The sequence below is a fragment of the Magnolia sinica genome, chromosome 7 (genome assembly GCF_029962835.1).
Source record: "Magnolia sinica isolate HGM2019 chromosome 7, MsV1, whole genome shotgun sequence".
Classification (NCBI taxonomy): Eukaryota; Viridiplantae; Streptophyta; class Magnoliopsida; order Magnoliales; family Magnoliaceae; genus Magnolia; species Magnolia sinica.
This window is the reverse complement of record NC_080579.1, coordinates 93476332-93502233: the sequence shown is the minus strand read 5'-3', so window position 1 is coordinate 93502233 and position 25902 is coordinate 93476332. Positions and strand designations below refer to the sequence as shown.

The following is a 25902-nucleotide window of genomic DNA, read 5'->3' as shown; positions in this document are numbered from 1 at the left end:
CTATCAGCTTGCCTTGCCATCTCAGTTATCTAGCGTCCACAATGTTTTCCATGTATCTATGTTGCGGAAGTGTGGGTCAGACACCGTTCCTGTTACTAATTGGCATCCGTTAGAGGTTCGTGAGGACGCTTCTTACATTGAGCAGCCAGTTCGCATCCTTCATTGGAAGGAGCAGGTCCTCCGAACCAACTTCATTCCCTTGATGAAGGTTCAGTGGGGCCACCATAATGTGGATGAGTCATTTTGGCAGTGCGAGGCTGAGATTCGAAAGCGTTATCCCTATCTATTCGATGATTGATTATATGTTGTATCTTGTGCATTTCCTGCTAAAGCATTTCTTAAGGCTTGTTTGATTTCTAGGACATTGGTAAATACCCTGCAAAAGGGGATAATAATTATTTCCCGGTGCATTTACAATATTTCACCCATACTTGATTTGACTACCTACTTTTTGAACACGAAAATCGAGAATATTGCAAAATATCCGTGGGTCCCACTGTGATGCATTTCACTTATCCACACCGTTCGTCCATTATGCCAGCTGAATTTATGGCATGAGCCAAAAAATGAGGCATATCCAAAGCTCTAGTGGACCACGCTACAGAAAAAAGTAAATCATACACTTACCATTAAAAACTTCTAAGTGCTACTGTTTCTTTTAGTGTGGGCCACTTGAGTATTGGATTTACATGATTTTTTGACTCATAAACGGGTGAAAGTGTCATAATTAGCCATTTACCAGGTATTTGCACTTGCACTGAAAAATCAAACAAGCCCAAAACCCTTCCCATAAGATTCTTGCTCTGTTGAAAAAGGTTATTAAAACTAGAATACACAGTATCTGCTTGAGGTTCTGATGATGGCATCTCGTCATCAATCATGTTAGAAACTTGGTTTAATATCCAAACGATATTCTTAATTGTGGCAGATCTGGTGCACAGGCTCTTCATTCTACTTCATCGAATAGAATCATTCAAAGAGCTCACAAATTCCAAAAACATTCTCATTGAAGGCCACACATGAATGAAGGGACATGCTCCCAATGAGAGATGCAAGCAATCGGTGCTCCGAACTGATGTGGGAAGTTGATCATGATCATGGCCAACCCCACTGGATTAAGATTTTGTCGCTCCGGAGGATTCTCATCAATTTCGTCATCTGAATTTGTAGATTCTGTAGGTTCCGTGTCAAATTTTGGAATTATTTCTAGAGGAGGCACCCCTTCAGTATCATCCACATTACCCTCACCCTCATCCTCACCCTCGTCCTCGTCTTCCACATCATCATCATCATCATCCAATGGATCATGATCTCCCACATCATCATCATCATCATCCAAGTTTTCGGTGTCGGTGTAAGCCCCGTATCCTATACCGTACCGTTCCATAGGCTTCCGCGGTCTTCCCGGTCGAATTTCGGCAACCTTCGACCCTTAACCAGTATTTGCGCGCGACCCTGATTCTCATGCCGTCAACCCGAGTCGACTCAACCCAGGACTTATACCTTAGCGACCGCGTTGTCGCCGCGGTTCCGATGCCGTGACTTGCGCGCCGAGGAGATACCCTGGTTGGGAGATGTGGGCCAGCGTTCGGTGCGAGGAAAACACCGTGCGTGCGAATTCTGAGGGAATCTCTACAAGGTGTTACATCAATCAACCAATCCCATCAATCCTATCATGTCAAGTACACATCACCTTTCACCTTTCCCAAGCAAGCCCCAAAAGTCAAAAAAAAATCTTACAAGCCCATCTCTTACAATTTTTGCCACAAAAGTTAAAAAAGAGCCTCTTACACCCATCACCACCCCATCCATCACTCCATCACCCATCACTCCCTCTCTCTCTCTCTCTCTCTCTCTCTCTCTCTCTCTCTCTCCCATCCATCACTCCATCACACATCACCCATCCCTCTCCCTTTTCAAGTCTCTCTCTCTCTCCTTCATTTTCAAAATGCAATCTAAGCAAGAGAGCCTCACGTCCAAGCCCTCTCATGGTGAGAAAAATGCTTATGTGTGGCCCACCTTTCCATCCCTAGATCTCCCATCCTAACCATCCATTTCTCATCTTCCTCCATCAAAGAAAAGCACAAGGAGCTAAGGAAGCCAAGGGAGTAAGAAGATCAAGTGGTGGGTGCCTTGATAGGGTAGTTTTTGATGTTTTTTAAGATGGGCCAAGTGAGGCCAACCGATCAATGGTTTGGATCTCACTTTGGACCCTAAGATGTGGCCGATGGCCCACTTGGATCATCATGATCATTCCATGATGGGGTCATTCTCCATGGACCCCATCATGATGTTTATTTCCTTGCATGCTTAAGGTCATTTAGACCGTCTATTTTAGTAGAGAAGGGATCTCCACCGTTGGATTTCGATTTTATGGACCCACATGTAATGGGACCCACTTGATGTATGATTTAGTGCAAGGGAGGGCCTATAGTGCCGAGGTCCCTCCATCACGCGGGTCTCACTCTCTATCTCTCTCTCTCCCTCTCTATTTCTTTTTTTTATATGTGTGATCATAACAGGGTTGTATGGCCCACTTGGATGGATCCCACCCTGAAACATGCATCCTATCCAAGCCATCTACAAGTGGGCCCACTTTGTGTGTAGTATCCACACCATCCTCCATGAGGTGGCCCACCTAAGCAAGGCCCACCTCTAATGTATTCACCAGAGTCCAACGTCCAGGGACGTTGGACGTTTTGTGGGAAAATGCAAATATTAGCTTGGTTTCAAGCCAATGGGGGTGGTCCACTTATGTAGGCTCCATCTTGATGTATGTCTTCAATCCACACCATCCATTCCTTTCCCAAGCCCCTTTTAGGCGTTGAGCCGAAAGATGGGATCAATCAGACCTTCGAGCAGGCCATACCATACCAAATGGTGGTTTTCACCATTGAAACCTCCCCTGATTTCCTATACGCCAAAATATGTCTGATATTGGACTTGTTTTGCTCGTGTTGAGCCATGGAAGGCCATTGGACGGTGTAGATTATCAAAAATGTGGACCCCACCTGCGAAAACCACAGAAAAACAGAAATAAAAAATAAAAATAAAAACTCTTCACAGCAGCTGCTGCTGCTGTGTCAGACGGCAGTAGGCGCTGCTTGCGCACAGTGTCCCCACCTTGATGCTTATCTGTCATTTGACCCGTCCATCGGGTGGGCCACCCCCTGACGTGGGCCCACTCCAAAAATCATCCGGATCCAAGACTCAGGTGGCCCACATCATTGGAAACAGTGGGATTGAACCTTTACCTTTGAAACCCTTTTTGGGCCCACAGAAGTTTTGGCTCAGGGTGGAATTTGTGTTCACCCTTCATCTGGGCCTACGTGGCCTTATCAAGGGGTTGGATGGAATATAAACATTATGGTGGGCCCCATATGGAGCCCACAACAATGTATGTGTTTCATTTCCACCGTCTGCCTGGACGGTGGAGCCCACTGTGATGTTTGTATTTACCCCACCGTCCTGGACGGTGGGTGTGTGCGTGTGTGTGCGTGTGTGTGTGTGTGTATATATATATATATATGTATATAAAATATTATATTATATATAATATTATATGTACTATATATATACATATTATATATTATATTATATATATATATATATTTTACTAGTGTGGGAGGCCCACCTCAGTTTGCTTGTGGCCCGTGATTGAGGCCCACCTTGATATATATAAGGCCCACCTCAGTTTACTTGTGGCCCATAGTTGAGGCCCACTTTGATATATATGTAAGGCCCATGGGTCGAGGCCCATTTGATGTATTAGGGGCCCATGGGTTAAGGCCATTAAAAATGTATTGGGGCCTATAGGTTGAGGCCCATTTGATGTACATATGGGGGCCCAATTGGCGAGGCCCATCTGATACATATAAGGCCCATAAGATTAGGCCCATTTGATGTATTCTAAAGCCCACGGGTTATGGCCCATTACAATGCACATAAGGCCCATTGGTGCGGCCCATTGATGTGGCCCATTTGATGAATATGAGGCCCATATGATACGGCTCATTTGATGTAATGAAGGCTTGATGGGATATACCTAAGGTCCATTGCAATGTGCAATCCCAACATGATTTATGTAATGATGTTTACGTCGGGCTATGCCTTGGGAGCAATGATGGTTTGACGTCCACATTGCAAGTATAGTGTTGGTTAAATATCTGCATTATGACTCACCCTAGAGCTCATTATAGGCCCGTATGTGTTATGTGTAGGCCGTCTAGGCCCATCTTCGTTATGAACATCATCCATCCCATATAACATGTTTAGTTCCATGATTCATGATCATATGCATCATACGTATGCTTGATATGAGAAATGACTGGTCATCGCATATGCCTTCGGGCAGATTGTTTAGGGGCTCTCGTACAGGGGGTGTTGCCCTACATGAGCGCACGATACGCGCAGGATTGCTGTATGACTGGATAGTGTGATTCATGCATTCGCATTGTGTGATATGGATTACTGTACGCCCTAGTGACATCAGGGTCGTAGCCTCCACAGACGTATCGTGGTTGGCAGGATTGGATATCGAAAATACTGTTCTACATGGAGTGCGATAGATATCCCTGGGTGAAAGTCCCTAAACCCTTATCGTACCAAGAGGTTGCTCCAACGTCTAAACCGAGTGGGTGCATGAGCGTTGAGTACCTATTACCAGAAGGTTGCGCTTTCCACTGTGTCGTGGTCGGTTGGAAGGGGGTGCGGCCTTACCTGCCCGAGAGTAGGGGGTAATGCTAGGCTAAGTCTGACTAGCTCGAGGAATGGGTCCACTATTGACGAGCTGAGCCTGATATTGGCAGGCGGATAGTGAGGTCTTTTCCACTCACGTTATTGCGCGCGATGTGGCGGCAATCTGGCTTGAAGTGTACTAGACCCCGGTGATATTCTAGATTTTAAGCTGTATTAATGTGGACTTAGATGAGGATTTGTATGCTTGAGTTGCATTTTGTATTGCGTGGCCTTGGTATGGCCGACATCATTCATGCTTTGCATCGCATGGCCTTAGTACGACTATGGTATTCTTAGCCTTCATTAGCATGTTCCGCATTACTCTGATACTGCATAACTGCATTACCACCTTAAGCATACACTTTCACCACCTTCTAAGCTTTCTATAAGCTTATGCACAACCGTTGCGTGCAGGTGACGTTGGATCGCAGCAGCGCTGAGGCTTGAGCACGTAGCAGATCTTTTTGGAGCTTTTGGTCTATTATCATTGTATTTCCCTTTATGCTCATTGTACTTGTAAAGTTTTTGATCATAGTAGAAATGTGATGGAGTTTTTGGTTGTTGTTTGTGTGTTATGCCTTTGGTTTACTTATTACGAATCAAACTGATGTTGAAAATCCTCCTTGTAGTATCCCAAGATCGGAACCTGGCGAATGGGCGCTGGGAGCCGAGAATGGGGTTCTACGGAGGCTGTTGGCGCCGGATTCGGCGATCGAAAATTTTGTGAGCCCGGTTTCAGAGTTTGGGGCGTGACAGTCGGGGTCTCCCACATGATGGTGTGGTACACCTCCCACATCATCATCATCATACATAACTGTATAAGGGAAGGCAACATGATTAGCACAATAGTCATCCATAACTGTATATATAAGGTAACATGATTAGCACAAATATTGTGGGGCCCATGCATGGATAATCCAAACCATCAATCTGATGGGCACAACTTTGTACAGATAATGGCTAAATAAATAGCCATACAATAAAAGATTCTAATCCTTTCATGAGTACCCAGTAGATAAATGATTGGAAGGGAGAAACTAATACATTAATGCCTCCAATCTTAGCCGTCGGATTCCCACATCCATTTGGGACCGATTTGATCAATGGCTAGGATGGCTGCAAATGGGCCCCAAATGCATGGAAAAAATATTATCTAATCAAAGAAAGAATAAAACATGATGAAAATAAAAATAAAAATAGAAAGAAAAAGATGAAACCTAGTATTTTCTCTGTTCTTTTCCTTCTCCTTCTGGATTCGTCAGCCGTATATTGCAAAGATGGGGAGAATGCAGACTGACCTTCTGTCTATCTTTTCTCTTTCTTCTTCTTCTCGAATCTTCCTCCTCCAGAACGAAAATGGAGCCTAAGTTTTCCTTTTCTTTTCGTTTTCTTTCTTCTCTAAATGAAATTGCAGAGGTTTTTCTTTCTTACATGGAGCTCTGATTTTTGGATTTTGACATTGTTTTGTGTCCGTTGTGTCCAAAAAGCGTGCGTCTGTGGTGTAACCAACTTGGCCCACATGATCGATCGGAACCGTTCACATGTGGATCCTACGCACTAAGATAAGGATGCAGATTTCCTGTTAAAGCATTTCTTAGGGCTTGTTTGATTTCTAGGACATTGGTAAATACCCTGCAAAAGGGGGTAATAATTATTTCCCAGTGCATTTACAACATTTCACCCATACTTGATTTGACTACTTACTTTTTGAACATGGAAATGGAGAATATTACAAAATATATGTGGGTCCCACTGTGATGTATTTCGCTTACCCACACCATTCGTCCATTATGCCAGCTGAATTTACGGCATGAGCCAAAAAATGAGGCATATCCAAAGCTCTAGTGGACCACGCCATAGAAAAAAGTAAATCATACACTTACTGTAAGGCCCGTATCCTACTCCATACGGTTCCGTAGGTTCCCGCAATCCTCTCGATCGAATTTCAGCAACCTTCGACCCTTATCCGACATTTGTGCGCAATCTTAAGTCGAGTTCTGCAAACCGGAGTCGGCTCAACCCAAGACTTGTACCCTAGCGACCGTGCCGTCGCCGCGGTTCCGATGCCGCGTCTCGCGCGTCGAGGCGATACCCAGGCCACGAGATGTGGGCTCGCGTTCAGTTTGAGAAAACACCGCTCATTTACAAATCCAAAAAAAAAGATTTCAAATCATGTCCCATCAATCACACCTCATGTCAAGTACACATCACCCTATCCCCAAGCAACCCCTAAAGTCAACATCCTCTTACACAAAGTACACCCATCACTCACCTTTTCACCCATCACACCCATCTCTCTCTCTCTCTTACACCTCTCTCTCATCTCTCTCTCTCATTTTCCTCCCAAGCAACCCATGTCCATGGCTCTCCATGGGAGAAGCTTTGTGTGGCCCACTTCTATCTCCCATCTCCACCATCCAAGTTTGATCCCGACCGTTGAAGTTGTTCATTTGGAGCTCTAGCATGCATTGGCGGAAGAATGAAGAAGAGATCTAAGGTGGGTGTTCATCATCTTGGTTTTGATTTAGGGCCCACTTGTAATGGGACCCACTTGATGTATATTTTGTATCAATGAGGGGCCTATAGAGGCGAGGCCCCTCCATCACCGCCGATACCTCTCTTTCCTTTTCCTATTCTCTCCCTCTCTCTCTTTCTCTATGAGCAACGGCCCACCCATGATGTTTGAATTGTATCCAAGCCGTCCATCTACTTGGACGTGGACCCCTACCATGGCAGCGTGTGGGGCCCACCTCATATCGATGTACGTATACGCACCGTCCAGGCACTGGACAGTGGGAAGTGGATTGACTGGCCTGCTGCACACCAGTTATATAGATGCTGTATTGACGTCAGCCTCTTGTGGGTCCTGCTGATGTATGTGATACATCCAAACGTCCATCCGTTTTACCAGATCACGGGCCCACCCTGATGTTGAGTTATCCAGACCGTCCAGCAACATGCTCTGCTGGAGGGTAAGACACAAATATCAGCTTATTCCAGAGCTGTGGGCCATATCCGCATAGGTCCCAACTGTGATGCATGTGTTTTATCAAAGCCGTCCATCCCTTCTTATTTTATTTCATATTTTTTTTTTTTGAAGGGCCTGCAGCAAGTAGCTGCATCTGCTGCTCTGATACAGCAAGCTTTGTGGACCGCCATGATGTATGTTTTCACCACACCTGCGGCCCATCGTGATGCTATGGATTCTCCAGCCGTCCAACACGTGGGGTGGCACAGTGATGTTTGTGTTATATCCACTCCGTCTAGGGTCTAGACGTGGCATCCCTCTGATGCACAGACTGTCCAGATCAGGGCCCCACAAACGATGTATGTTTTGTATTTCCACGTCCAGACACTGGGCATGTGGGGACCTCTGTTTTTATAACAAATAAATAATAATGATAATATCAATATAATATATATATTTTGTATGTATCTGGTGGGCCATGTACGTGGGACCCACCAGATGAAGTGGATTGGCCGGTGGCCGTTGTTCTGTGGGCCCCACCTTATATAATGTATGTGTGTATCCACACCGTCCATCAGGGACGGTGGGATCCCACTGTGGATTACGTCCAGCACGCTGGACTAATATCTAGTATAAGATATATGTACATGGATATATATAATATAATATAATATATATCTATATAAGTATCATGCATGTGAGGTGGATATATATAATATAATATAATATATATCTATAAGTATCATGCATGTGAGGTGGCCCCACGTGGGACCCACCAGATGTTTGTGTTTTCTTTCAAATATATATGTGTGCTATGTGTGCAAACCACCATGATGTATGTATTTCATCCGTCCATCTATCTGGCCAGACGCTGGGCGCACCCACCCTGATGATGTGTTGTATAACGGCTCCGTCCATGGCAGGTGGGACCCACCTCGATGTATTTAACTCATCCAAACCATCCAGACAGTGCTGGACGGTGTTGGACGTGTTTGGATGGTGCTGGGGTACATGGACAATATTTGAGTAGTGCTGATTTACATAGAAAATGTTTGGTTGGTGCCGATTTACCTTAGCAATGTTTGGACCGTGCTGATCATCATTTGTGGCCACGTGCCCCATGAAATGAAAGTATACAATGATACACGTTTTATACCTGCAACTAGTGAAAAGATTTTTTTGGTGTAGTCTAAGTCCATTTGAGGCCCATTGGTGCGGCCCATCCATGGGGCCCATCATGATATATTTTTGACCAATGAACGGGGCCCACCTTTTTTTCTATTTTGAAAGCCCATGTGTAGGACCCACCTGTATTGTGGCCCACTCCATGTATATTGACCCGTATGTGCGGTCCATTGTAATGTATGAGAGGCCCAAGTAGTGTGGCCCACTTGTCGTATAGGAGGCCCATTGAGATGTATTTGGGGCCCATGGGTAGAGGCCTATTGTGATATAATTGAGGCTCATGGATGTGGCCCATGGTGACGTGTATTAGGCCCATGTGATGCGGCCCATGGTGTTGTATATTTGACCCTTGTGTGAGGTCATGGGTCCACTGTATGTTAGGCTCTATATGGGCAATTGCTTGGGAGCAATGGTGGTTGAATGTCTACATTGTGTCCTTTCCTTAGGCCTTGTTTGACCGATTATCGTGACCGATTTACCGATTCTAATTATCGATCGATTCTGATTGTCGTGGTCGATTGCCGATTCCGATTGACGTGACCGATTTGCCGATTCTGATTATCGATTGATTCCGATTGTCATGACCGATTGCCGATACCGATCGAGATGACCGATTTGCTGATTCTGATTATCGATTGATTTCAATTGTCATGACCGATTGCCGATACCAATTGACGTGACCGATTTGCCAATTCTGATTATCGATTGATTCCGATTGTCATGACCGATTGCCGATACCGATTGACATGACCAATTTGCCGATTCTGATTATCGATTGATTTCGATTGTCATGACCGATTGCCGATACCAATTGACGTGGCCGATTTGCCAATTCTGATTATCGATTGATTCCGATTGTTATGACCGATTGCCGATACCGATTGACATGACCGATTTGCCGATTCCGATTATCGATTGATTCCGATTGTCATGACCGATTGCCGATACCGATTGACGTGACTGATTTACCAATTTCGATTATCGATCGATTTCCATTGTCGAGACCAATTGCCGATTCCGATTGACGTGACCGATTTGCCGATTCTGATTATCGATCGATCCCGATAGTCGTGGCCGATTACCGATTCCGATTGACATGACCGATTTACCGATTCTGATTATCGATTGATTCCGATTGTCATGACTAATTGCCGATACCGATTGACGTGACCAATTTGTCGATTCTAATTATCGCTTGATTTTGATTGTCGCGACTGATTGCTTATTCCGATTGACGAAATCGACTTGCCGATTCTGATCATCGATCGATTTCGATTGTCGTGACCGATTGCCGATTGACGTGACCGATTTGTCGATTCTGACTATCGATCGATCTCAATTATCGTGACCGATTACTGATTTTGATTGACGTGATCGATTTGCTGATTTTGATTATCGATTGATTCTGATTGTCGTGACTGAATGCCGATTCCTATTGACGCGACCGATTTATTGATTCGGATTATCGATCGATTCTGATTGTCGTGACCGATTGCCGATTCTGATTGACATGACTGATTTGCCGGTTCTGATCGATTGCGATTGTCGTGACCGATTGCTGATTCCGATTGACGTGACCGATTTGCCGATTTTGATTTGTCGAGGCCGATCGTATAGATCGATTCCGATTGTCGAGGCCGAGTATCGATTCCGATTTGTCGAGACCGATTTCGATAGCCAAGGCCGATTGTTGAGACCTATATGAGGCTCATCGTGATGTGTATTAGGCCCTTGTGTGAGGCCATGGGTCCACTGTATGTTAGGCTCTATGTGAGCCATTCCTTGGGGGCAATGTTGGTTAAATGTCCACATTGGAGCCGATTGTTGATGTCGGTTATTGATACCGATTATGAGTATGTGACAGTATAGCATCATGATACATGCACATACGCATCATCTGCATGTTTGTTGTGAGTTATGATTGACCATTGCATATGCCATAGTGCCGGTTGTTTATGGGACTCCCTGATAGGTGGAGTTGCCCCACGTGAGCGCGCGGTATGCGTGGGTTTGATGCATGACTGGATGATATGACTCATACATCTCGCATTTTGTGACATGACCACCGTACGCCCTAGCGACATCAGGGCTGTAGCCTCCACAGGTATTTCGTGGATGGCCAGATGGGACACCGAAAATCTGTTCTACATGGGGTGCTATAGATATCCCTCGGTGAAAGTCCCTAAACCCTCTTGGTTCCAGAGGTTGCTCCAACGTCTAGACCGAGTGGATGCATGAGCGCATGAGGGTCGTATACCGTTAGGCCGCGTCTCCCACTGTGTCGTGGTCAGTTGGAAAGGGGAACGGCCTTACCTATCCAAGAGGAGGGGGCAATGCTAGGCTGAGTCTGACCAGCTCGAGGAATGGGTCCGCTATCGATGAGCTGGGCCTGATATTGGCAGGCGGATAGTGAGGTCTCTTCCACTCGCCTTGTTGCGCGCGATGGGGCGGCAATCTGGTTTGGAGTGTAATAGACCCCGGTGATGATCCCAGAGATGAACTGTACTGATATGTGGATTTAGTGAGCAGGAGTTGCATACTCATTCATGCATTCATTCATTCACTATCCACTCGGGTTGGTGGTGCGCAACTATTTGTTACGTGTGCCTTCGCAATAGCCAGGATTTCAGTTGGGGCGCGCGACTAACCTGAGATCAGGAGTTTACCACATTGAGTCTGACTATCCAAATTTAGGTATGAGACTAGTTTGGATAGAAGTCCCTTGTGATAGACCCCATAGCCTGCGATACTACGTACTATCATCCCGACTTCACACTCCAGCATGATCATTCCATTCGCACTGCATATTGCATTACATCCGCGGCATATGACATTTTGTGTTACCTGTGTTTGTGCATTTATATAGTTTAGAGACGACATCTGATATTTGACTCTTTATGACTTCCCATTTGCATAGTTGATTCGTATTGCATATTTTAATATTGTATGATTTATAGACTTGTCAGTATTTCTACTTATTTTGTTATCTTATGATTTGTGATCTTGTCAGTATTTCTATTTACTCTGATAATTCATGATCTTGTCAATATTCATGCTTATTTCGGCATTATACGATTTATGGATTACCAGTATTTTCGGTATTATATGACTATGACATTGTATTGAATACTTGACACTTACCTTGTGCATACACTTACACTACCCTCTAAGCTTTCTATAAGCTTATGCATGATAGATGCGTGCAGATGATGATAGGTTGCAGCAGTGTTAAGCTTGGAACGTGTAGCGGTCTTCTGGAGCTTGACTTTCAATTTACGTATTTTCCTTTCTGTGTTGTATTTAAATGTTTATATTAGTGGATATGTGATGATGATGTTGTCTTTATAATTTGGGTAATCATGTGGTTATGCTTATTATGAGTTAAATGTATAAAAAAAAATCCTCCTTATAGGATCCCAGAATCGGAATCTAGCATATGGACGCTAGGAACCGAGAATGGGGTACTACGGAGGCTGTCGGCATCGGATTCGGCGATCGGGATTCCTGTGAATCCGATTTCCGGGTTTGGGGCGTGACACTTACTGTTAAAAACTTCCAAGGGCTACTGTTTCTTTTGGTGTGGGCCACTTGAGTATTGGATTTACATGATTTTTTGACACATAAATGGATGGACGGAACAGATATGTCATATACATCACCATGAGGTTTAAAAATTTTAACTAACACTTTTGAACCGGTTTCCAAGGCAAGAATTCCCAAAAATTTCCAAACGGGTGAAAGTGTCATAATTAGCCATTTACCAGGTATTTGCACTTGCACTGAAAAATCAAACAGGCCCAAAACCCTTCCCACAAGATTCTCACTCTGTTGAAGAAGGTTATGAAAACTAAAATACGCAGTATCTGCTTGAGGTTCTGATGTAACTGTGAAATAGATAAAATGTTATCAAAATTACGAAATTTATCTTGGGTTTACATCCTAATATTAAATTTCAGAACTTTCAAATCTAAAACTTCTTGAAAATATAAAAAGGACATAACCCAACGGAGTAACAATTGTAAATGAGGGAATTAACAGATCAACACCGGTGAAATTCGTAGTAGGATCAATTTGTTCATTCCAATAGATTATTGGGGGGTTCTTCAATTTTCCTTCAATAGATCCCCTACCAACTTGCTTTGGCCACCCCTCATATCTCCAATTACTTCACCAACTCATCTGTTATCCAGGTCCGCTCTTAATCAATCATGTTAGACATTCAAATCATCATCATCACTTCATTGTCTCACAATGAATTAACATCTCATACGATTGAAAGGTCACATATTATAATTCCACATCTAGTTAAATTAGCAATAATGGCCTAAATCAACCCAATACTGATAATTCATAATTTAAAGAAATAATCATCTTGAGTCCGATATGGTCAATGCCAATCATAGCTCGAACAATATTCAGCAATGATAAGCAATTCATATATGATCAATCTAACTACTATTAGAACATTCAAAGATATCAATAGAATTCACAATCAATAGCATAAGGAACATGCATAGAAGCAATCTACAGATTCAATGCAATCCGTAAATCATGGATATAATCATCACTCGATACTATCTATAATCGCTTAGAAGTGTAATCAGATTCTTCTAATGGTTTAATAGGCACCATCCTACTCCTCTACGAGTCGATTCACTGACATCACTCTAATCAACATCTCGAATCTGTCATTCATATGCACATATCATCTTCATCATGGATCATAATCATCTCAATCTATCAATGAGTTCATATAAACTCTACTAATACATCATTCTATCGATAGTCTGCTTCATATCATCATACTGATGATTGTCATATCATTTCATATTCATACGGATGCATACTGTCATAGTCATAATCATTCAATCTAAGTTCATCTATCTATGATATGATGCACATATGGCTCGCATATCATGATGCTCATGAGATGACATAATGGAACACATATGAATCATATCTATATACATAAGATAGGATGATCATAGATGCAATTAGAGATCTCGAATCCAGCTTATAGGACAATCCTGATTTAATCTAGCAATGCAGCATAATGAAGAATCAGTATCAATAATACTATAATTATTGAATTGAACAGAATTCTGTCTTGATCTCCGTATTCGATCATTTGTCCGTTGCTATGTTCTTGATCAGTCTCTGATATTGCTAGATCTTCATTGAGCTTTCGATTTGATCATAGTGTGTTCTGTCTGTTGTCATGCATGATGTCTGATGCTACGTGTCCTACAGAAGTAGAGTAAGTCAGAGTACGTCTGAGATTAGCTACAGAGATATGCAGAAATAGTGAAGCTTATGGAAACGTTGGAGTCATGATTAAGATATTGATATAACATTATATGTGTAATGATGATAGATCTATAGATGCATTGATTAAATTAGTTATTTACGACAATTTTTTGTATTTTTGGGCCATTGACTGTAAATAGGAAATTGATGTTATAATCATGAAATTTCAAATGAATTATGATGAATTTTTAATAGACAAATTGATCATTTATGATACATCATGAATTCATGTTATCAATTTTGATCTATGAATTCAAATTGATACATGTTAGACTAATCGATCGGATTTATCATACATAGATCTTACATTTCATCCATCGTCTTATCATCGTGATCACCAGCAATTTCGGACATTCTTACATCGACATTGCTAACATGTTCATAATCTTTCCCAAATACTACATATTTACAGGAATAATACATAATGTCTAAGATAATTAACGATAATATGTGACAGAATAACAGAAGTCTTACAATATGGAACAGTAATTCACAGTAAATGCTCAACAGGTTATAATGCACTGCAATTAGGATACAGATAGTAGGACATCACTAAGATGTACATAATGGAATATTACAAGGATAGATGTCTATATCGAAGTAGTGGATATAATGCATCAGTGGCATTCATTAATGGCTTCCATATATGGATTGACAGTCATATTTGGCATCCAATCAATGAGTTGATGTTAGATGCAAATCCCATATTGCATGAAATTCGAACCTTTCATTATGATAGCTGAATTTATGGCATGAGCCAAAAAATGAAGCATATCCAAAGCTCTAGTGGACCACGCCACAGAAAAAAGTAAATCATACACTTAACGTTAAAAACTTCTAAGGGCTACTATTTCTTTTGGTGTTGGCCACTTGACTATTGGATTTACATGATTTTTTGACTCATAAACGGATGGACGGAATAGATATGGCATATACATCACCGTGAAGTTTAAAAATTCTAACTAACACTTTTGAATCAGATTCTAAGGCAAGAATTCCCAAAAATTTCCAAACTGGTTAAAGTATCACAATTAGCCATTTACCAGGTATTTGCACTTGCACTGAAAAATCAAACAAGGCCAAAACCCTTCCCATAAGATTCTCGCTCTGTTAAAGAAGGTTATGAAAACTAGAATACGCAGTATCTGCTTCAGGTTCTAATGATGGCATCTCGTCATCAATCATGTTAGAAATATAGTTTAACTTCCTCGAATAGAATCATTCAAAAAGCTCACAAATTCCAAAAACATTCTCATCGAAGGCCACACATGAAGTGAAGGGACATGCTTCCAACGAGAGATGCAAGCAACTGGTGCTCGGAACTGATGTGGGTCATGGCTAACCCCACTGGATTAGGATTTTGTCGCTTCGGAGGATTCTTATCAATTTCGTCATTTGAATATGTAGATTCTGTAGGTTCCGTGTCAAATATTGGGGTTATTTTTAGAGGAAACACCCCTTCACTATCATCCACATTACCATCACCCTCACCCTCATCCTCGTCTTTCACATCCTCATCATCATCATCCAATGGATCGGGATCTCCCACATCATCATCATCATCCAAGTTCCCGGTGTCGGGGTCCCCCACATGACGGTGTGGTACACCTCCCACATCATCATCATCATCCATAACTGTATAAGGGAAGCTAACATGATTAGCACAATAGTCATCCATAACTGTATATATAAGGTAATATGATTAGCACAAGTATTGCGGGGCCCATGCATGGATAGTCCAAACCATCAATCTGATGGGCACAACTTTGTACAGATAATGGCTACATAAATAGCCATACAATATAAGATTCTAATCCTTTCATGAGTACCCAGCAGGTAAACGATTGGAAGGGAAAAAACCAATAGATTAATGCCTCCAATCTTAGCCGTCGGATTCCCACAACCATCTGGGACCGATTTGATCAATGGCTAGGATAGATGCAAATGGGCCTCAAATGCATGGAAACAATATTATCTAATCAAAGAAAGAATAAAACATGATGAAAATGAAAATAAAAATAAAAATAAAAAGATGAAACCTAGTATTTTCTCTGTTCTTTTCCTTCTCCTTCTCCTTCTGTATTCGTCAGCCGTACGTTGCAAAGACGGGGAGAATGCAGGCTGACCTTCTATCTATCTCTTCTCTGTCCTTTTCTTTTCGAATCTTCCTCCTCCAGAACGAAAATGGAGCCTAGGTTTTCCTTTTCTTTTCTTTTTCCTTTTTCTTTAAATGAAATTGCAGAGCTTTTTCTTTCTTGCATGGAGCTCTGATTTTTGGATTTTGACATTGTTTTGTGTCCATCGCGTCTAAGAAGCGTGCGTCTGTGGCGCAGCCAACTTGGCCCACATGATCGATCAGAACCGTTCACATTTGGATCCTACACACTAAGATAAGGATCTGGATTTCCTTCTAAAGCATTTCTTAGGGCTTGTTTGATTTCCAGGACATTGGTAAATACCCTGCAAAAGGGGGTAGTAATTATTTCCCTTTGCATTTACAACATTTCACCCAAACTTGATTTGACTACCTACTTTTTGAACATGAAAATCGAGAATATTGCAAAATATCTGTGGGTCCCACTGTGATGCATTTCGCTTATAAACACCATTCATCCATTATGCCAACTGAATTTATGGCATGAGCCAAAAAATGAGGCATATCCAAAGCTCTCGTGGACCACACCACAGAAAAAAGTAAATCATACACTTACCTTTAAAAACTTCTAAGGGCTACTGTTTCTTTTTGTGTGGGCCACTAGAGTATTGGATTTACATGATTTTTTGGCTCATAAACGGATGGACGGAACATATATGTCATATACAGCACCATGAGGTTTAAAAAATTTTGAACTGGTTTCCAAGGCAAGAATTCCCAAAAATTTCCAAACGGGTGAAAGTGTCATAATTAGCCATTTACTAGGTATTTGCACTTGCACTGAAAAATCAAACAGGCTTAAAACCCTTCCCATAGGATTCTCGCTCTGTGGAAGAAGGTTATGAAAACTAGAATACGCAGTATCTGCTTGAGGTTCTGTTGATGGCATCTCGTTGTCAATCATGTTAGAAACTTGGTTTAATATCCAAATGATATTCTTAATTGTGGCTGATCCGGTGCGCAGGCTCTTCATTTTATTTCCTCGAATAGAATCATTAAAAGAGATCACAAATCTCAAAAACATTCTCATCGAAGGTCACACATGAAATGAAGGGACATGCTCCCAACGAGAGATGCAAGCAACCGGTGCTCGGAACTGATGTGGGAAGTTGATCATGATCATGGCCAACCCCACTGGATTAGGATTTTGTCGCTCCAGAGGATTCTCATCAATTTCGTCATCTGAATTTGTAGATTCTGTAGGTTCCGTGTCAAATATTGGGGTTATTTCTAGAGGACGCACCCCTTCACTATCATCTACATTACCCTCACCCTAACCCTCGTCCTCGTCTTGCACATCATCATCATCATCATCCAATGGATCGGGATCTCCCACATCATCATCATCATCCAAGTTTCTGGTGTCGGGATCTCCCACATGATGGAGTGGTACACCTCCCACATCATCATCATCATCCATAACTGTATAAGGGAAAGTAACATGATTAGCACAATAGTCATCCATAACTGTATTGATAAGGTAACATTATTAACACAAATATTGCGAGGCCCATGCGTGGATAATCCAAACCATCTATCTGATGGGCACAACTTTGTACAGATAATGCCTACATAAATACATTAATGCCTCTAATCTTACCCATTGGATTCCCACATCCATCTGAGACCGATTTGATCAATGGCTAGGATGGCCGCAAGTGGGCCCCAAATGCGTGGAAACAATATTATTTAATCAAAGAAAGAATAAAACATGATGAAAATGAAAATAAAAATAGAAAGAAAAAGATGAAACCTAGTATTTTCTCTATTCTTTTCCTTTTCCTTCTGGATTCGTCAGTCGTACGTTGCAAAGATGGGGAGAATGCAGACCGACTTTCTGTCGATCTCTTCTCTTTCTTCTTCTTCTCGAATCTTCCTCCTCCAGAACGAAAAAGAAGCCTTGGTTTTCATTTTCTTTTCTTTTTTCCTTTTTCTCTAAATGAAATTGCAGAGGTTTTTCTTTCTTGCATGGAGCTCTGGTTTTTGGATTTTGACATTGTTTTGTCTCCGTTGCGTCTATAAAGCGTGCGTCTGTGGCGCAACCAACTTGGCCCACATGATCGATCGAAACCGTTCACATGTGGATCCTACGCACTAAGATAAGGACACAGATTTCCTGCTAAAGCATTTCTTAGGGCTTGTTTGATTTGCAGGACATTGGTAAATACCTTGCAAAAGGGGGTAGTAATAATTTCCCAGTGCATTTGCAACATTTCACCCATACTTGATTTGACTACCTACTTTTTTAACACAAAAATCGAGAATATTGCAAAATGTCTGTGGGTCCCACAGTGATGCATTTCGCTTATCCACACCGTTCGTCCATTATGCCAGCTAAATTTATGGAATGAGCCAAAAAATGAGGCATATCCAAATCTCTAGTGGACCATGCCATAGAAAAAAGTAAATCATACATTTACCATTAAAAACTTCTAAAGGCAACTGTTTCTTTTGGTGTGGACCACTTGAGTATTGGATTTACCTGATTTTTTTACTCATATCTCAAAATGTTGTGGAAAAATGGATGGATGAAACAGTTATGTCATATACGTCAACGTGAGGTTTAAAATTTTTAACTAACACTTTTGGACCGGTTTCCAAGGCAAGAATTTCCAAAAATTTCCAAACGGGTGAAAGTGTCATAATTAGCCATTTATAAGGTATTTATACTTGCACTGAAAAATCAAATAGGCCCAAAACCCTTCCCATAAGATTGTCGCTCTATTGAACAAGGTTATGAAAACTAGAATACGCAGTATTTACTTGAGGTTCTGATGATGGCATCTCGTCATCAATCATGTGAGAAATTTAGTTTAATATCCAAATGATATTCTTAATTGTGGCTGGTCCGGTGTGCAGTCTCTTCATTCTACTTCCTCGAATAGAATCATTCAAAGAGCTTACAATTCTCAAAAATATTCTCATCAAAAGCCACACAAGAAGTGAAGGGACATGCTCCCAACGAGAGATGCAAGCAATCGGTGCTCGGAACTGATGTGGGAAGTTGATCATGATCATGGCTAACCCCACTGGATTAAGATTTTGTCGCTCCGGAGGAATCTTATCAATTTCGTCATCTGAATTTGTAGATTCTAAGGTTTCGTGTCAAATATTGGGATTATTTCTAGAGGAGGCACCCCTTCAGTATCATCCACATTACACTCACTCTCACCTTCGTCCTCGTCTTCCACATCATCATCATCATCATCCAATGGATCGGGATCTCCCACATCATCATCATTATCATCCAATGGATCATGATCTCCCACATCATCATCATCATCCAAGTTCCCGGTGTCGGGGTCTCCCACATGATGGTGTGGTACACCTCCCACATCATCATCATCATCCAAGTTCCCAGTGTCGGGGTCTCCCACATGATGGTGTGGTACACCTCCCACATCATCATCATCATATATAACTGTATAAGGGAAGGTAACATGATTAGTACAATAGTCATTCATAACTGTATATATAAGGTAACATGATTAGCACAAATATTGTGGGGCCCATGCATGGATAATCCAAACCATCAATCTGATGGGCATAACTTTGTACAGATAATAGCTAAATAAATAGCCATACAATAAAAGATTCTAATCCTTTCATGAGTACGTAGTAGATAAACGATTGGAAGGGAGAAACTAATACATTAATGCCTCCAATCTTAGCCGTCGGATTCCTACATCCATTTGGGACCGATTTGATCAATGGCTAGGATGGCCGCAAATGGGCCCCAAATGCATGGAAACAATACTATCTAATCAAACAAAGAATAAAACATGATGAAAATAAAAATAAAAATAGAAAGAAAAAGATGAAACCTAGTACTTTCTCTGTTCTTTTCCTTCTCCTTCTGGATTCGTCAGCCGTACATTGCAAAGACGGGGAGAATGCAGACTGACCTTCTGTCTATCTTTTCTCTTTCTTCTTCTTCTCGAATCTTTCTTCTGCCTAGGTTTTCCTTTTCTTTTCTTTTTCCTTTTTCTCTAAATGAAATCGCAAAGGTTTTTCTTTCTTGCATAGAGCTTTGGTTTTTGAATTTTGACATTGTTTTGTGTCCGTCAAGTCTAAGAAGCGTGCGTCTGTGACGCAGCCAACTTGGCCCACATGATCGATCGGAACCGTTCACATGTGGATCCTACGCACTAAGATAAGGACGCAGATTTCCTGCTACATTTCTTAGGGCTTGTTTGATTTGTAGGACATTTGTAATTACCCTGTAAAAGGGGGTAGTAATAATTTCCCAGTGCATTTACAACATTTCACCCATACTTAATTTGACTACCTACTTTTTGAACACAGAAATCAAGAATATTGCAAAATATCTGTGGGTCCCACTATGATGCATTTCGCTTATCCACACCGTTTGTCCATTATGCCAGCCGAATTTATGGAATGAGCCAAAAAATGAGGCACATCCAAATCTCTAGTGGACCACGCCACGGAAAAAAGTAAATCATACATTTACCATTAAAAACTTCTAAGGTCTACTGTTTCTTTTGGTGTGGGCCACTTGAGTATTGGATTTACATGATTTTTTTACTCATATCTCAAAATGTTGTGGAAAAACGGATGGATGGAATAGTTATGTCATACACATCAACGTGAGGTTTAAAAATTTTAACTAACACTTTTGGACCGGTTTCCAAAGCAAGAATTCTCAAAAATTTTCAAATTGGTGAAAGTGTCATAATTAGCCATTTACCAGGTATTTGTACTTGCACTGAAAAATCAAACAGGCCCAAAACCCTTCCCATAAGATTCTCACTCTGCTGAAGAAGGTTATGAAAACTAGAATACGTAGTATCTGCTTGAGGTTCTAATGATGGCATCTCATCATCAATCTTGTTAGAAATTTGGTTTAATATCCAAATGATATTCTTAATTGTGGCTGGTCCGATGTGCAGGCTCTTCATTCTACTTCCTCGAAGAGAATCATTCAAAGAGCTCACAATTCCCAAAAACATTCTCATCGAAAGCCACACATGAAGTGAAGGGAGATGCTCCCAATGAGAGATGCAAGCAACCGATGCTTGGAACTGATGTGGGAAGTTGATCATGATCATGGTTAACCTCACTGGATTAGGATTTTGTCGCTCTGAAGAATTCTCATCAATTTCGTCATCTTAATCTGTAGATTCTGTTGGTTCCGTATCAAATATTGGGGTTATTTTTAGAGGAGGCACCCCTTCACTATCATCCATATTACCCTCACCCTCACCCTCGTCCTCGTCTTCCACATCATCATCATCATCATCCAATGGATCGGGATCTCCCACATCATCATCATCATCATCCAATGGATCAAGATCTCCCACATCATCATTATCATCCAAGTTCCCGGTGTTAGGGTCTCCCACATGATGGTGTGGTACACCTCCCACATCATCATCATCATCCATAATTGTATAAGGGAAGGAAACATGATTAGCACAACAGTCATCCATAACTGTATATATAAGGTAACATAATTAGCACAAATATTGCGGGGGCCATGCATGGATAATCCAAACCATCAATCTGATGGGCACAACTTTGTACAGATAATGGCTACATAAATAGTCATATAATAACAGATTCTAATCCTTTCATGAGTACCCAGCAGATAAACGATTGGAAAGGAAAAACCAATCCATTAATGCCGCCAATCTTAGCCGTCAGATTCCCACATCCATTTGGGACAGATTTGATCAATGGCTAGGATGGCCGCAAATAGGCCCCAAATGCATGGAAATAATATTATCTAATCAAAGAAAGAATAAAACATGATGAAAATAAAAATAAAAATAGAAAGAAAAAGATGAGACCTAGTATTTTCTCTATTCTTTTCCTTCTCCTTCTGTATTCGTAGTCGTACATTGCAAAGACGAGGAGAATGCAGACCGACCTTCTGTCTATCTCTTCTCTTTCTTCTTCTTCTCGAATCTTCCTCCAAAAGAACGAAAATGGAGCCTAGGTTTTCCTTTTCTTTTCCTTCCTTTTTCTCTAAATGAAATTGCAAAGGTTTTTCTTTCTTACATGGAGCTCTGGTTTTTGGATTTTGACATTGTTTTGTGTCTGTCACGTCTAAGAAGTGTGCATCTGTGGCACAGCAAACTTGGCCCACATGATTGATCGGAACCATTCACATGTGGATCCTACGCACTAAGACAAGGACGCGGATTTCCTGCTAAAGTATTTCTTAGGGCTTGTTTGATTTTCATGACATTGGTAAATACCCTACAAAATCGGGTAATAATTATTTCCCAGTGCATTAACAACATTTCACCCATACTTGATTTGACTACCTACTTTTTTAACACAAAAATCGAGAATATTGCAAAATATCTGTGGGTCCCACTATGATGCATTTCGCTTATCCACACTGTTCGTCCATTATGCCAGCTGAATTTATGGCATGAGCCAAAAGATGAGACATATCTAAAGCTCTAGTGGACCACGCCATAGAAAAAAGTAAATCATACACTTACCGTTAAAAACTTCTAAGGGCTACTGTTTCTTTTCGTGTGGGCCATTTGAGTATTGGATTGACATGATTTTTTTCTTCATATCTCAAAATGTTGTGGTGAAACGGATGGACGAAACAAATATGTCTTATACATCACCCTAAGGTTTAAAAATTTTAACTAATACTTTTGAACCGGTTTCCAAGACAAGAATTCCCAAAAATTTCCAAACGGGTGAAAGTGTCATAATTAGCCATTTACCATGTATTTGCACTTGCACTGAAAAATCAAACAGGCCCAAAACCCTTCCCATAAGATTCTCGCTCTATTAAAGAAGGTTATGAAAACGAGAATATGCAGTATCTGCTGGAGGTTCTGATGATGGCATCTAGTCGTCAATCATGTTAGAAACTTGGTTTAATATCCAAATGATATTCTTAATTGTGGTTGATCCGTTGCGCAGGCTCTTCATTCTACTTCCTCGAATAGAATCATTCAAAGAGCTCACAAATCTCAAAAACATTCTCATCGAAGGCCACACATGAAGTGAAGGGACATGCTCCCAACGAGAGATGCAAGCAACCGGTGCTCGGAACTGATGTGGGAAGTTAATCATGATCATGGCCAACCCCACTGGATTAGGATTTTGTCACTCCGGAGGATTCTCATCAATTTCATCATCTGAATCTGTGGATTCTGTAGGTTCCGTGTCAAATATTGGGGTTATTTCTAAAGGAGGCACCCCTTCACTATCATCCACATTACCCTCACCCTCACCCTCGTCCTCATCTTCCACATCATCATCATCATCATCCAATGGATCGGGATCTCTTACATCATCATCATCATCATCCAATGGGTCGGGATCTCCCACATCATCATCATCATCCAAGTTCCCGGTGTCGGGGTCTCTCACATGATGGAGTGGTACACCTCCCACATCATCATCATCATCCATAACTGTATAAGGGAAAGTAACATGATTAGCCCAATAGTCATCCATAACTGTATATATAAGGTAACATGATTAGCACAAATATTGCGAGGCCCATGCGTGGATAATCCAAACCATCAATCTGATGGGCACAACTTTGTACTGTTAATGCCCACATAAATAGCCATACAATAAAAGATTCTAATCCTTTCATGAGTACCCAGCAGATAAACGATTGGAAGGGGAAAACCAATACATTCATGCCTCCAATCTTACTCGTCGGATTCCCACATCCTTCTGGGACCGATTTGATCAATGGCTAGGATGGCTGCAAATGGTCCCCAAATGCATGGAAACAATATTATCTAATCAAAGAAAGACTAAAACATAATGAAAATGAAAATGAAAATAAAAATAAAAATAGAAAGAAAAAGATGAAACCTAATATTTTTTCTATTCTTTTCCTTCTCCTTCTGGATTTGTTAGCCATACGTGGCAAAGATGGGGAGAATGCAGTCCGATCTTCTGTCTATTTCTTCTCTTTCTTCTTCTTCTCAAATATTCCTCCTCCAAAATGAAAAAGGAGCCTTGGTTTTCATTTTCTTTTCTTTTTCCTTTTTCTCTAAATGAAATTGCAGTGGTTTTTCTTTCTTGCATGGAGCTCTGGTTTTTGGATTTTGACATTATTTTGTGTTCGTCGCGTCTAAGAAGCGTGCGTCTGTGGCGCAACCAACTTGGCCCACATGATCGATTGGAACTGTTCACATGTGGATCCTATGCACTAAGATAAGGACGCAAATTTCCTGCTAAAGCATTTCTTAGGGCATGTTTGATTTGCAGAACATTGGTAAATACCCTACAAAAGGGGGTAGTAATAATTTCCCAGTGCATTTACAACATTTCACCCATACTTGATTTGACTACCTACTTTTTTAACACGGAAATCGAGAATATTGCAAAATATCTGTGAGTCCCACTGTGATGCATTTTGCTTATCCACACCGTTCGTCCATTATGCCAGCCGAATTTATGGCATGAGCCAAAAAATGAGGCATATCCAAATCTCAAGTGGACCACGCCATAGAAAAAGTAAATCATACATTTACCATTAAAAACTTCTAAGGGCTAATGTTTCTTTTGGTGTGGGCCACTTGAGTATTGGATTTACTTGATTCTTCTACTCCTATCTCAAAATGTTGTGGTAAAACGGATGGACGGAACAAATATGTCATATACATCACCTTTAGGTTTAAAATTTTTAACTAACACTTTTGAACCGATTTCCAAGGCAAGAATTCCCAAAAATTTCCAAATGGGTGAAAGTGTCATAATTAGCCATTTACCAGGTATTTGCGCTTGCACTGAAAAATCAAATAGGCCCAAAACCCTTCCCATAAGATTCTCGCTATATTGAAGAAAGTTATAAAAACTAGAATACGCAGTATCTACTTGAGGTTCTGATGATGGCATCTTGTCGTCAATCATGTTAGAAACTTGGTTTAATATCCAAGTGATATTCTTAATTGTGGCTGATACGGTGCGTAGGCTCCTCACAAATTCCAAAAACATTCTCATTGAAGGCCACACATGAAGTGACGGGACATGCTCCCAACGAGAGATGCAAGCAACCAGTGCTCAAAACTGATGTGGGAAGTTAATCATGATCATGGCCAACCCCACTGGATTAGGATTTTGTCGCTCCGAAGGATTCTCATCAATTTCGTCATCTGAATCTGTAGATTTTGTAGGTTCTGTGTCAAATATTGGGGTTATTTCTAGAGGAGGCACCCCTTCACTATCATCCACATTACCCTCACCCTCACCCTCGTCCTCGTCTTCCACATCATCATCATCATCATCCAATGGATCGGGATCTCCCAAATCATCATCATCATCACCATCCAATGGATCAGGATCTCCCACATCATCATCTTCATCCAAGTTCCCGATGTCGGGGTCTCCCACATGATGGTGTGGTACACCTCCTACATCATCATCATCATCCATAACTGTATAAGGGAAAGTAACATGATTAGTACAATAGTCATCCATAACTGTATATATAAGGTAACATTATTAGCATAAATATTGCGGGGCCCATGCGTGGATAATCCAAACCATCAATCTGATGGGCACAACTTTGTACAGATAATGGCTACATAAATAG

The 25902-nt window shown here is 41.3% G+C and overlaps 3 protein-coding genes across 3 annotated transcripts; all 3 read right to left on the bottom strand.

Moving 5' to 3' along the window:
• Nucleotides 1-1003: 1003 nt before the first annotated feature.
• LOC131250720 (acidic leucine-rich nuclear phosphoprotein 32-related protein 1-like) lies at nucleotides 1004-21757 on the bottom strand. Its single transcript, XM_058250999.1, has 9 exons — nucleotides 21565-21757; nucleotides 19525-19773; nucleotides 17631-17774; nucleotides 15492-15832; nucleotides 15241-15304; nucleotides 14505-14595; nucleotides 13356-13414; nucleotides 12652-12774; nucleotides 1004-1368 (listed from the first exon to the last, which is right to left on the bottom strand). Exons 1-9 carry the CDS (start codon nucleotides 21755-21757, stop codon nucleotides 1004-1006), a joined length of 1629 nt encoding a protein of 542 aa, XP_058106982.1.
• Nucleotides 21758-23450: 1693 nt separating this feature from the next.
• LOC131250719 (uncharacterized) lies at nucleotides 23451-23804 on the bottom strand. The gene has a single exon (XM_058250998.1). It carries the CDS (start codon nucleotides 23802-23804, stop codon nucleotides 23451-23453), a length of 354 nt encoding a protein of 117 aa, XP_058106981.1.
• Nucleotides 23805-25370: 1566 nt separating this feature from the next.
• Nucleotides 25371-25742, bottom strand: LOC131250718 (uncharacterized). The gene has a single exon (XM_058250996.1). The coding sequence runs from the start codon at nucleotides 25740-25742 to the stop codon at nucleotides 25371-25373; it is 372 nt and encodes a 123-aa protein (XP_058106979.1).
• Between the last annotated feature and the right edge of the window lie 160 nt (nucleotides 25743-25902).

What these genes read in the sequence shown, in the direction of transcription:
- LOC131250720 (XM_058250999.1), bottom strand. Translation starts at nt 21,757, where the DNA reads ATGGATGATGATGATGATGTGGGAGGTGTACCACACCATCATGTGGGA. An exon ending in TGTGCAAGACGAGGACGAGG is followed by an intron (nt 15,833 to 17,630) that starts GTTAGGGTGAGG and finishes TCCCTTATACAG; the next exon opens with TTATGGATGATGATGATGAT. An exon ending in AGTGCAAGTGCAAATACCTG is followed by an intron (nt 14,596 to 15,240) that starts GTAAATGGCTAA and finishes GTAAATATGTAG; the next exon opens with TATTTGGGAAAGATTATGAA.
- LOC131250719 (XM_058250998.1), bottom strand. Translation starts at nt 23,804, where the DNA reads ATGGATGACTATTGGGCTAATCATGTTACTTTCCCTTATACAGTTATG.
- LOC131250718 (XM_058250996.1), bottom strand. Translation starts at nt 25,742, where the DNA reads ATGGATGATGATGATGATGTAGGAGGTGTACCACACCATCATGTGGGA.